Source organism: Oncorhynchus nerka, linkage group LG28 (assembly GCF_034236695.1).
Source record: "Oncorhynchus nerka isolate Pitt River linkage group LG28, Oner_Uvic_2.0, whole genome shotgun sequence".
Lineage (NCBI taxonomy): Eukaryota > Metazoa > Chordata > Actinopteri > Salmoniformes > Salmonidae > Oncorhynchus > Oncorhynchus nerka.
The window spans coordinates 71,832,996-71,845,672 of record NC_088423.1 but is presented as its reverse complement, the minus strand read 5'-3'; the positions used below and the strand labels follow the sequence as shown (position 1 = coordinate 71,845,672).

General features: G+C 47.3%; 1 protein-coding gene across 1 annotated transcript in view; it reads left to right on the top strand.

The window, feature by feature from the left end:
* The window catches only part of LOC115112749 (zinc finger homeobox protein 3-like), a 194,628-nt gene that overhangs the window by 102,409 nt on the left and 79,542 nt on the right, over positions 1-12,677 (top strand). Inside the window, 1 exon segment of the mRNA XM_065013077.1 lies at positions 7,450-7,681. Within this exon segment, the coding sequence (XP_064869149.1) occupies positions 7,450-7,681 (232 nt within the window).

Below are 12,677 nucleotides of genomic sequence, written 5' to 3'. Positions count from 1 at the left end.
AATCCCAGAGCCCCTCTTTACAAGACCCCAGCCTCCTGCACCCCACACAACCCGCCAAGTCACACACACAACCCCAGGGCTACCTGTGCCAGCACACGGCTCAGTCACTCACACAACCCCAGGGCTACCTGTGCCAGCACACGGCTCAGTCACTCACACAACCCCAGGGCTACCTGTGCTAGCACACGGCTCAGTCACTCACACACACACACACAACCCCAGAGCTACCTGTGCTAGCACACGGCTCAGTCACTCACACACACACACACAACCCCAGGGCTACCTGTGCTAGCACACGGCTCAGTCACTCACACACACACACACAACCCCAGGGCTACCTGTGCTAGCACACGGCTCAGTCACTCACACACACACACAACCCCAGGGCTACCTGTGCCAGCACACGGCTCAGTCACTCACACAACCCCAGGGCTACCTGTGCCAGCACACAGCTCAGTCACTCACACAACCCCAGGGCTACCTGTGCCAGCACACGGCTCAGTCACTCACACAACCCCAGGGCTACCTGTGCTAGCACACGGCTCAGTCACTCACACAACCCCAGGGCTACCTGTGCTAGCACACGGCTCAGTCACTCACACAACCCCAGGGCTACCTGTGCTAGCACACGGCTCAGTCACTCACACACACACACACAACCCCAGAGCTACCTGTGCTAGCACACGGCTCAGTCACTCACACACACACACACAACCCCAGGGCTACCTGTGCTAGCACACGGCTCAGTCACTCACACACACACACAACCCCAGGGCTACCTGTGCCAGCACACGGCTCAGTCACTCACACAACCCCAGGGCTACCTGTGCCAGCACACAGCTCAGTCACTCACACAACCCCAGGGCTACCTGTGCCAGCACACGGCTCAGTCACTCACACAACCCCAGGGCTACCTGTGCTAGCACACGGCTCAGTCACTCACACAACCCCAGGGCTACCTGTGCCAGCACACGGCTCAGTCACTCACACAACCCCAGGGCTACCTGTGCTAGCACACGGCTCAGTCACTCACACAACCCCAGGGCTACCTGTGCCAGCACACGGCTCAGTCACTCACACAACCCCAGGGCTACCTGTGCCAGCACACGGCTCAGTCACACACACAACCCCAGGGCTACTTGTGCCAGCACACGGCTCAGTCACTCACACAACCCCAGGGCTACCTGTGTCAGCACACGGCTCAGTCACTTACACAACCCCAGGGCTACCTGTGCCAGCACACGGCTCAGTCACTCACACAACCCCAGGGCTACCTGTGTCAGCACACGGCTCAGTCACTCACACAACCCCAGGGCTACCTGTGCTAGCACACGGCTCAGTCACACACACAACCCCAGGGCTACCTGTGCCAGCACACGGCTCAGTCACACACACAACCCCAGAGCTACCTGTGCTAGCACACGGCTCAGTCACTCACACAACCCCAGGGCTACCTGTGCCAGCACACGGCTCAGTCACTCACACACACTCACACAACCCCACGGCTACCTGTGCTAGCACACGGCTCAGTCACTCACACAACCCCAGGGCTACCTGTGCTAGCACACGGCTCAGTCACTCACACAACCCCAGGGCTACCTGTGCCAGCACACGGCTCAGTCACTCACACAACCCCAGGGCTACCTGTGCTAGCACACGGCTCAGTCACTCACACAACCCCAGGGCTACCTGTGCCAGCACACGGCTCAGTCACTCACACAACCCCAGGGCTACCTGTGCCAGCACACGGCTCAGTCACTCACACACACTCACACAACCCCAGGGCTACCTGTGCTAGCACACGGCTCAGTCACTCACACAACCCCAGGGCTACCTGTGCTAGCACACGGCTCAGTCACTCACACAACCCCAGGGCTACCTGTGCCAGCACACGGCTCAGTCACTCACACAACCCCAGGGCTACCTGTGCTAGCACACGGCTCAGTCACACACACAACCCCAGGGCTACCTGTGCCAGCACACGGCTCAGTCACTCACACAACCCCAGGGCTACCTGTGCTAGCACACGGCTCAGTCACTCACACAACCCCAGGGCTACCTGTGCCAGCACACGGCTCAGTCACTCACACAACCCCAGGGCTACATGTGCTAGCACACGGCTCAGTCACTCACACACTGAGATATAACATTTAACATTACATTTAAGTCATTTAGCAGACGCTCTTATCCAGAGCGACTTACAAATTGGTGCGTTCACCTTAAGACATCCAGTGGAACAGCCACTTTACAATAGTGCATCTAAATCTTTTAAGGGGGGGGTGAGAAGGATTACTTTATCCTATCCTAGGTATTCCTGAAAGAGGTGGGGTTTCAGGTGTCTCCGGAAGGTGGTGATTGACTCCGCTGTCCTGGCGTCGTGAGGGAGTTTGTTCCACCATTGGGGGGCCAGAGCAGCGAACAGTTTTGACTGGGCTGCGCGGGAACTGTACTTCCTCAGTGGTAGGGAGGCGAGCAGGCCAGAGGCGAATGAACGCAGTGCCCTTGTTTGGGTGTAGGGCCTGATCAGAGCCTGGAGGTACTGAGGTGTCGTTCCCCTCACAGCTCCGTAGGCAAGCACCATGGTCTTGTAGCGGATGCGAGCTTCAACTGGAAGCCAGTGGAGAGAGCGGAGGAGCGGGGTGACGTGAGAGAACTTGGGAAGGTTGAACACCAGACGGGCTGCGGCGTTCTGGATGAGTTGTAGGGGTTTAATGGCACAGGCAGGGAGCCCAGCCAACAGCGAGTTGCAGTAATCCAGACGGGAGATGACAAGTGCCTGGATTAGGACCTGCGCTGCTTCCTGTGTGAGGCAGGGTCGTACTCTGCGGATGTTGTAGAGCATGAACCTACAAGAACGGGCCACCGCCTTGATGTTAGTTGACATATAAGACAGGAGTGGTGTTTTATTCTACACCCGGCTCAGAGTGGGTTTTTCAGACCATCTTCTTTGTGTCTTTTCACAGTAAATACAATGACCTTGTTGGATGTAATTGCTGCCATGACATCAGTGTGTGTGAATAACATAGGTGCTACTCGACATTATTCATCAACATGCATTGTGCCTGGAACCAGCTCATCAATTTGCCCCTCGGTCAATGGTGAAACCATGGCGCTATGATATCACCGGATATGGTATCCTCATTGATATGGTAAAGAGTATGGATCAGGTTTAAATGGCAGCACACTGTGGCCTGTAGGTTCTGTGGCCTGTAGGTTCTGTGTCCACTCCCTGTCTCTGTCCCATGTTCACCTCCTGTCACCAGCGCTCACACACACACACACACACACTCAGTGCCGTCCGGAAAGCGTCCAGCTTTACCTTTAAGTGCTGAGAATCACTGGGATAATTACAAAGCAATACACAGCCAGACACTCACTGGCTCGTTCACACAGGGAATTTGGCAGCTCTCGCTGAATTGATAGCCATTTAGCCCGTGGATAGTCATCTGTTTTAATGCATTAATTTTGTATTAACAGCACTGCCAAATGTAATGGTGGAAATTGGGGTATGATCATAATGGAGAGTGTGTGCGTGCCTGTCTCTCTCTGTGTGTGTGTGTGTGTGTGTGTGTGTGTGTGTGTGTGTGTGTGTGTGTGTGTGCACCTTAATTTCCACGTGTGTGTTTATGTGTGTGCATGTATTATACTGCTCCATTGGGGACCATTCTGTGGAATTACCGGCTTGTGTTGGCACTCTAGCTGCCTTCCACCCTTCCAGTAATACCCATGTCCATGTCACGTTGGCTCTCCTCTCTTCTCCTCTCCCAGCTACTGTTTTGGTTAAAGGTGTATTTTTACATCCCATTGAAGTGGATGGAAATGCAGGTGTATGCAGCACTCTGGGTGGGTGTTGTAACTGATCTGTCCTTATGTTGCCCACTGAGAGGCCAGGGTGCAGTGTTAAGTTGCCAGAGAGATGATGTGGTGGCGCCCACACCGCCCCAGTCCCTCTCCACCTGTATGAGCACAGAGCCCTGCTTCAACCTCCACAGAGAGAGGAGGTAGAGTACAGAGGCCTGGCTACAGAACAGCACACACATTCTGCCTCCCTCGCCCTATCCTTCTCCAGCACTCCATGCTCCCATTCTCTTATCCATGCTCGGCTAAAACTCCTGTCTCCTGTACGGCTGTCGTAAATTCCCAGCCAATTAAATGGAACTGAAGAGAAATTGAAGCCATGCGGCCTGTTGAGGAGGGGCTGACAGCCGTCCTCCAGCCTCCAGCCTCCACCCAGCTCTGTAGCTCAGCTCCTCTCAGGGCCTCAGTGGGGTGCTTGGTGCTCAGGGGCCCCGGTGCAGGGCAGCCCAGGCAGCCTCCTCTCCTCTCCTTTGGAACAGCCAGGCCAGCTCCTCCCAGCTTTCTCTCCCAACATGACTTTTTAATTAAACCGCTGAATTCCTGCACTCCAGTTGGAGGTGATTTATCAGCTAGGGGCTTCATTGCAGGATCATAGGAAACAGACACAGGCCCTGTCTAATGCATTACTGTGTTTCACATCCAACGTTTATGTGTACGTGTGTGTGTGCTCCTAGATAGCATCACTAGACTCTCTCACATCTATAATGTTGATGGAATCCCGTGTGTTTGTGAGCGTGCACATGCATGGGGGTGTTTCAGAGAGCCCCTGTTCCCATGGGTAGTGTTTAATCCCGTCTCTCATATAGAGCTCCCACCTACAACTGGTCAGATGGACCAGTCCGGGGAGGGGGGTGCACTGCTGTGTTGGCCCTTTACTGATCAGGCCCCATATCTCTAACAACAGTCCTCCATCACCCCCACACTCTGTTTGGTACGGCCCGGTGCTGTTTGAGTAAGTGTGGTTGTAAACACACTTACAGGTGTCTGTGGTCTGTAAGAGGTGGTGATACAGAGGGGATGAGGTCTGGTTTGGTCTGAGTCGGGCCCTGCCTACAGCCCAGTCAGTTTGAGGTGATATACAGCCTGTTCTAGGCCAGGCAGTCTCAGGTTCATTCCTGCATAAATCCTGATTTTTTTATGGGAAGCTGTAAAACTCCCAGGATTTTTTTTCTACCTCTTGAAACCAACTTTGAAGTTTAGGTCAGGTGTCGTCTGTTTTTTTTGTGTGAACTCACTGTCTCCTTTTTTGCAGCCTTGAGTCGTAATGCGGTAAGAAGTCCCTCTCGCTCCATTTTTTTTGTTCGACATCTGCTATGACTTTAAAACAGTGTGCCATTTCTCAGCTCAGCAATCACACACTGGATTTGGTGTTATCTACGAGTAAATCTGTCTGTCAGATTTCTCTGTACCTGAGCTCTGATGCAATATGTGTGGACGGAAGAGAAGGGGGGGGGAGGAGAAATGAGGGATACAGCTCGCACCAGCAGAATATCCAGCAGCACCTATTCAATGACATCATGGAGGGCTTCAAACGAGGCGAGGAGGGAGAGCACAGAGAGAGAGACAGACCCTTTTAGAATCACCTAATAATTCTATTACACAGTGCTGTGGGGCTTGCAAAAAATAAAAACTCCCTTCCTTTTCCTGGAAGCAGTGTCCTAATGTACGTTTAGGTGTAGAAGTGAGAAATATAAAACCAGGGAGAATGGAATACAATTGCCCAGAAAAGCCCATAGCGATATTACAATATTAGCAGAAAATTAAACATTAGAAGAAAAATATGGGAGCATTTCTGGGAACATAATATTGTTATGTTTTTTTCTCAGCCCAGGCTGTCAACACCTGATTCAGATGTAATGTGGTTAAAAATGTAATGTTTCCATTGCTTTTGCATTTCCCAGCCATCTAAACATGTTGCCTCAATGCAGGGCAAGCCGGTTCAGGCTCCTCTTAATTAATCAATTTGTTTTTCCCGACCTTTGTCTAAGTGTGGGGGGTGGCCTGTATGGGAGATTAAGAGAGTCGTGGTGGGAGGCAGATACAGGATAACAGCCATTTTTTCCTCTCTCTCAGTATGAAGCCACACATTCAAAATGAAGCCTGTTTCAAATAAAACGATACTGAAATGTAGCAATCTTTCTTATAATCTGCTTGTGCTTGCATTGTGTATCCAAGTTATTTTTATCATAGCCTTTTCAGATTTCACATGATATGACGAATTGCAGTAGCAATAGTCTTGGATAGGATTAATAATTACCTATCAAATTGTATCTCCACTAAGCTCCAATTGCCTTATTTTTGTTGCCTATACATGCAATTCTCAAAAGCTTTCAAAGCCATGCATGGAAAACCTGGCCATTGTTACAAATAAATCACAATTTTTACATGTATTTATTTTCCTGGCAGTTTTTAATGGAGCATTAATGATGGACGGAAAGTACATTTATTTGGATTCATTATCTGATCTAGTCCTCATCGTGCAGTGAAGTGTTTGTTGTTTTCAGCCCACTCACCCACTCAGCCACTGAATCTCACAAGAGACTAGGCCATGAAGATTAGAATAGAAAGAAACATCTTGTGATGATTGACATTGATTGCAGCCCCAGAAATCCACAGCTAGACTCCAGAGTGGGCCGTATGAACAGAACATGACAGGCGTGAGAACAGTGGCCACACTGAGTCTGGCCCTTCCATTGTAAACATGAAATGATCAGGGCCCTGCTTTATAGGATAATTATCAATACCTCTGCCGATCCCCTAGTCAGGGCCATATTGTGTTGGCATTGTACCATTGATTGGGCCTTGTAGGGGGTAATTAGTGTGTGGGTCCATGGTGTGGTGTTGGGAGAGATGGTGTCACTGTGCTGTGTGGGGCACGTTGTGTGTCAGGGGGTGTGTGTTGGGTGTGGGGTAGAGTGGAGTTGGACTGTCAGTGTGGGGCACTTAGAGGAAATGTTGGGGTTGATAGGTCAATACTGTGGAGTCTCTGTCCCCTGAAGGTCACTACCCTGTTGAGGAATGTTCTAGTTAGTTTCAGAATGTGGTGTGCCCCCCCCTCTCTCTCCCTGGTGCTTGCTGTGATAGGGAGGATTTGACTGGCCCTGATCAATATTTAGCATCCCATGCATGAAAAGGCAGATGTTTGGAGTTTCCTTCTCAGAGACGAGAGGCTTCTCTTGAGTGAAAGGGATCAATGCTCCCTTCCGTCTGCCAGGTCTGTGGTCCTGCGGTCCTCTGAGGGGTGCGTGATGTGTGTCTCTCGACCCCGCGCCTAGGCCCCTGAGACCAGCCCGGCTCCCACCCCTCTCTTCTCCTGTCCTGTTAGTCCACAGACAGATACAGCCAGACACAGAGAGAGATACAGGGCTCAGTCCAAACAGAACAGTGTGGAAGAGGGCTGGGTGTTAAACAACAGGGCTGTGATTGGTAATTGATTTGTTCATTTGCGAACTGTGTGAGTGAAAGTGAGTCAGTGGTGCCTGGCTAGCTGTCTGCCATCAGTTAAAAGCCCTTTCTCTCCCTCTCCTCTCTCTTTCTTTCTCTCTCTCTCTCTCTCTCTCTCTCTCTCTCTCTCTCGCTCTCCTCCCACAGCACCTGCAGCATCAGGAGAACGCGGTGGAGGGAGATGCCTGCTACTACCACTGTGTGCTGTGTAACTACTCCACCAAGGCCAAGCTCAACCTGGTCCAGCATGTGCGCTCCATGAAGCACCAGCGCAGCGAGAGCCTGAGGAAGCTCCAACTCCTGCAGAAGGGCCTGCCTGAGGATGAGGAGGAGCTCAGCTCCATCTTCACCATCCGCAAGTGTCCGTCTGCTGATACAGGTAAGATATAGAGCAGGAGGACTTACTCTCCACTATATTTTACAATGGGAGGACTTACTCTCCACTATATTTTACAATGGGAGGACTTACTCTCCACTATATTTTACAATGGGAGGACTTACTCTCTACTATATTCTACAATGGGAGGACTTACTCTCCACTATATTTTACAATGGGAGGACTTACTCTCCACTATATTTTACAATGGGAGGACTTACTCTCCACTATATTTTACAATGGGAGGACTTACTCTCTACTATATTCTACAATGGGAGGACTTACTCTCCACTATATTTTACAATGGGAGGACTACTCTCCACTATATTTTACAATGGGAGGACTTACTCTCCACTATATTTTACAATGGGAGGACTTACTCTCCACTATATTTTACAATAGGAGGTCTTACTCTCTACTACATTTTACAATGGGAGGACTTACTCTCCACTATTTTACAATTGGAGGACTTACTCTCTACTATATTTTACAATGGGAGGACTTACTCTCTACTATATTTTACAATGGGAGGACTTACTCTCTACTACATTCTATAATGGGAGGACTTACTCTCTACTATATTCTACAATGGGAGGACTTACTCTCTACTATATTCTATAATGGGAGGACTTACTCTCTACTATATTTTACATTTACATTTACATTTACATTTAAGTCATTTAGCAGACGCTCTTATCCAGAGCGACTTACAAATTGGACAATGGCAGGACTTACTCTCTACTATATTCTATAATGGGAGGACTTACTCTCTACTATATTCTATAATGGGAGGACTTACTCTCTACTATATTCTATAATGGGAGGACTTACTCTCTACTATATTCTATAATGGGAGGACTTACTCTCTACTATATTCTATAATGGGAGGACTTACTCTCTACTATATTCTATGATGGGAGGACTTACTCTCTACTATATTCTATAATGGGAGGACTTACTCTCTACTATATTTTACAATGGGAGGACTTACTCTCTACTATATTTTACAAGGGGAGGACTTACTCTCTACTATATTCTATAATGGGAGGACTTACTCTCTACTATATTCTATAATGGGAGGACTTACTCTACTATATTCTACAATGGGAGGACTTACTCTCTACTATATTTTACAATGGGAGGACTTACTCTCTACTATATTTTACAATGGGAGTACTTACTCTCTACTATATTTTACAAGGGGAGGACTTACTCTCTACTATATTCTATAATGGGAGGACTTACTCTCTACTATATTCTATAATGGGAGGACTTACTCTCTACTATATTCTATAATGGGAGGACTTACTCTCTACTATATTTTACAATGGGCGGATTTACTCTCCACTATATTTTACAATGGGAGGATTTACTCTCCACTATATTTTACAATGGGAGGATTTACTCTCCACTATATTTTACAATGGGAGGACTTACTCTCTACTATATTTTACAATGGGAGGATTTACTCTCCACTATATTTTACAATGGGAGGATTTACTCTCCACTATATTTTACAATGGGAGGATTTACTCTCCACTATATTTTACAATGGGAGGATTTACTCTCCACTATATTTTACAATGGGAGGACTTACTCTCTACTATATTTTACAATGGGAGGACTTACTCTCTACTATATTTTACAATGGGAGGACTTACTCTCTACTATATTTTACAATGGGAGGACTTACTCTCTACTATATTTTACAATGGGAGGACTTACTCTCTACTATATTTTACAATGGGAGGACTTACTCTCTACTATATTTTACAATGGGAGGACTTACTCTCTACTATATTCTATAATGGGAGGACTTACTCTCTACTATATTTTACAATGGGAGGACTTACTCTCCACTATATTTTACAATGGGAGGACTTACTCTCTACTATATTTTACAATGGGAGGATTTACTCTCTACTATATTCTATAATGGGAGGACTTACTCTCTACTATATTTTACAATGGGAGGATTTACTCTCCACTATATTTTACAATGGGAGGACTTACTCTCTACTATATTCTATAATGGGAGGACTTACTCTCTACTATATTTTACAATGGGAGGATTTACTCTCCACTATATTTTACAATGGGAGGATTTACTCTCCACTATATTTTACAATGGGAGGACTTACTCTCTACTATATTTTACAATGGGAGGACTTACTCTCTACTATATTTTACAATGGGAGGACTTACTCTCTACTATATTTTACAAGGGGATACAGACACTCACCAGCTACTGGCTGTACCTGTAGCTGCTTCATAATACTTCACACAGGGACTAAAGTGGGCTTTATTTTATGTCGTCTGCGGTATAGATAAGAGCAGCAGTGCTTATGTTAATTATCAAAGATAATTTGATTACTTTCATGGAACCAGCCACCTTTAGACAGTGACTGTGCTGCTGTTGGTGTTGTTATTTTCCCTGCAAGGGAAATGTAATCAAAAACATACTGATAAACTAATTTTAAAAAGTAAGTGGTTGAAATGTGAGTAAGTGTCTGTGCCGTATTGTATTCAAACAAGACAAACAGTTCCCAATGCCACTGAGTCTGTGCTATGATATTGATATAAGCAGGTAAAACGATTATAAAATGGTGGACAATATATTTTCTTTGGCACCTCAGATTCAAAATACAGCGTGCTCTAGATTGTTTTACTTTTGCTGGGACACAGTGCATATCTACCAGGAAAGCCACCTGCCCTCTGTAACTCCTCCCACACAGGTAGAAGGCAGGAAGTAGCTACTGTGCCCCCGTTCTGTCAGGCACAAACCCTACACTCTACGTTTATTTATATATTTTAGTTCAGAATAGTGCATGTATTCAGAAAATGCATATTCAAATCTTTTTTCCTAGTCAAAACTAAATTAACTGTAACTAATTATTTCTGAATGCAGCCTTTTTCCTATATATGCACAATTCAGTTGGATGCTTTCTGAGAAATAATACTAATAATTCTGAGGACAGGCCGTGCCTGCAGTGAATGGAGCTACAGGGCCTTGCTGTTCAGCCAATAAAGACACATTCAGAGATGCCATCAGGCCAGAGGTAGGAGGAGAAAAGCAGCAATAACAGATACACCCACAGCAGCAGCAGTAAAAGGCACAAACAAAAGCCAGGATTGGTTGTTTGTTAGGGGTCGATTTCAAAAGGAGTGAGCTGCGGTCAATTAACACTGTGTCTTAGCACAGATTTGGTTTTCTAATCACTTTAACTTCTGCACCCTGACAAAGGGCCTCCATTGTGTGTACCCCCGCAGAGTGCCGTCACTGCCCTCCCTCCCTCACACTCACTCTGTGTGTTGTTATGTAAAAAAAAAAAGACCGGGCCTCTGAAGATGCTTTGTTCCAAGGAGGCAGGGATAATGAAGCCAGCGGCCGGGAAATTGCGCAAAAGGCAGTCACAGATCTGAGGCAAATCATTAGAGAACACATTTAGACGAGCAATTAAGGACAATTAAGCTTTCTGCTCACTGCACTCCAAATATGTTAATGACTACAGTACAGTGGACAAGTGAACATGTAAAAGCAAGAGGAAGCCCACTTAGGTTAAAAGGGTGGGGGGGTTGGGGATTTTGTGTTAGAGGAAGGAGGGGGGCTGTGGTGTGGTTCACAAACAAGTCTCATTTTCTCTTTTTTTGGTTGAGGTTCTGTTTATTTATATATCTTCTTTCCTAACCTTTGATGTGCGTTAATGGATAACCCTGTTTGTAAGAAACTGAGTGAGGCTGTAGGTTAGGTAATGGGCTCCTGCACGGGGGTGGTGTGGGCAGAGCAACACACACACACACACACACACACACTGTACACATACGCTGGGGGTGCTCCCTCCAGCCCCCCTTCGGAGATACATCAAACTACAGTCTTCCAGACCACGTTATCCCACAGTAAACACACGACAAACACTACAAGATGGTGGATAAAAAACGTTCTACTCTGTGATAATTGTTCAGGCCGCTAGTGGGGTTTAGTTCAAGGTTAATGCCTGCCTGAAGTGTGTACTTTTAAGATGACTTGATTGCCTTGCTGTCAGGTCCTTCAGTTGATTAATTTAATCACCTCATCTTTTCCCTAAAGTAATTCAGCTACTTTTGACCTGAGAGGTTGAGAAACAGAACGGGAGGGTTGTTAGGAATTAGATCACTAGGTTTGGCTGATTGTAACACACTGATGAAAGGCAAGGGGAGTTCATTGGAAACGTATCACAAGGTCAAAGGGTGGAATTGCTCATGTGTACAGGGCGTTGTTTTATCAAGACATCCAGAGATCATTATGATCCGGTACTTTAACCGTAAGCATAGAGATCTCCTAATGTCTCTCCCAGTCCCTATCCTGTGTTAGTGACTCTGTTAGCGGCTATGCACCATGCTAAGGGCCGTTGTTGTCATGCTCCTGAACAGTCTGGCATCCTGGGACTTTAGAAAGCCAGAGGATCCTTTAATAGCCTGTGACTTGATGTTTACCAAACGGAGCTCTGCGAGGCTCAGTGCTGAAGGCCTGTTTGATTGTGCTATAGAGTCAGCCTCTGCTCGCTCCCGCCTTACAGGCCAGCGGACACTCTCTGCCAGGAAAAGACTGGGCGCAGACCAAGAGCGTCTGGAATGGACGCCACCTCCCCTTTAAGAGCCAGGGCAAAGTTTTCCCTCTCTCCTTCGCCCTTTCTTTTTTCCTTTATATATAGTTTTTAAAGGTCCGTTAAATGAAATGAAGTGTGTAATAAAGAATGTCAGCCTTTTCTCGCTCTCCTACCCCCCCCCCCCCCCCCCTTCGAGCATCTTGATCGAATTACGCTGATAATGAACATACCTTTTCATCAGCGAGAATGAACTGTTGTGAATTCCTAGACTCCTCCCCCCTTCTGCCAAACTACCGCTTCACCTCCTAATGCCTTGTCCCAGCACCAGTGAATGACCCAGCCCCCCACCCCCACCCCCTTTAGAGCTGAACCATTCCCTCCTGGTGTAATATTTAATTTCCTCCCCGCTAGCT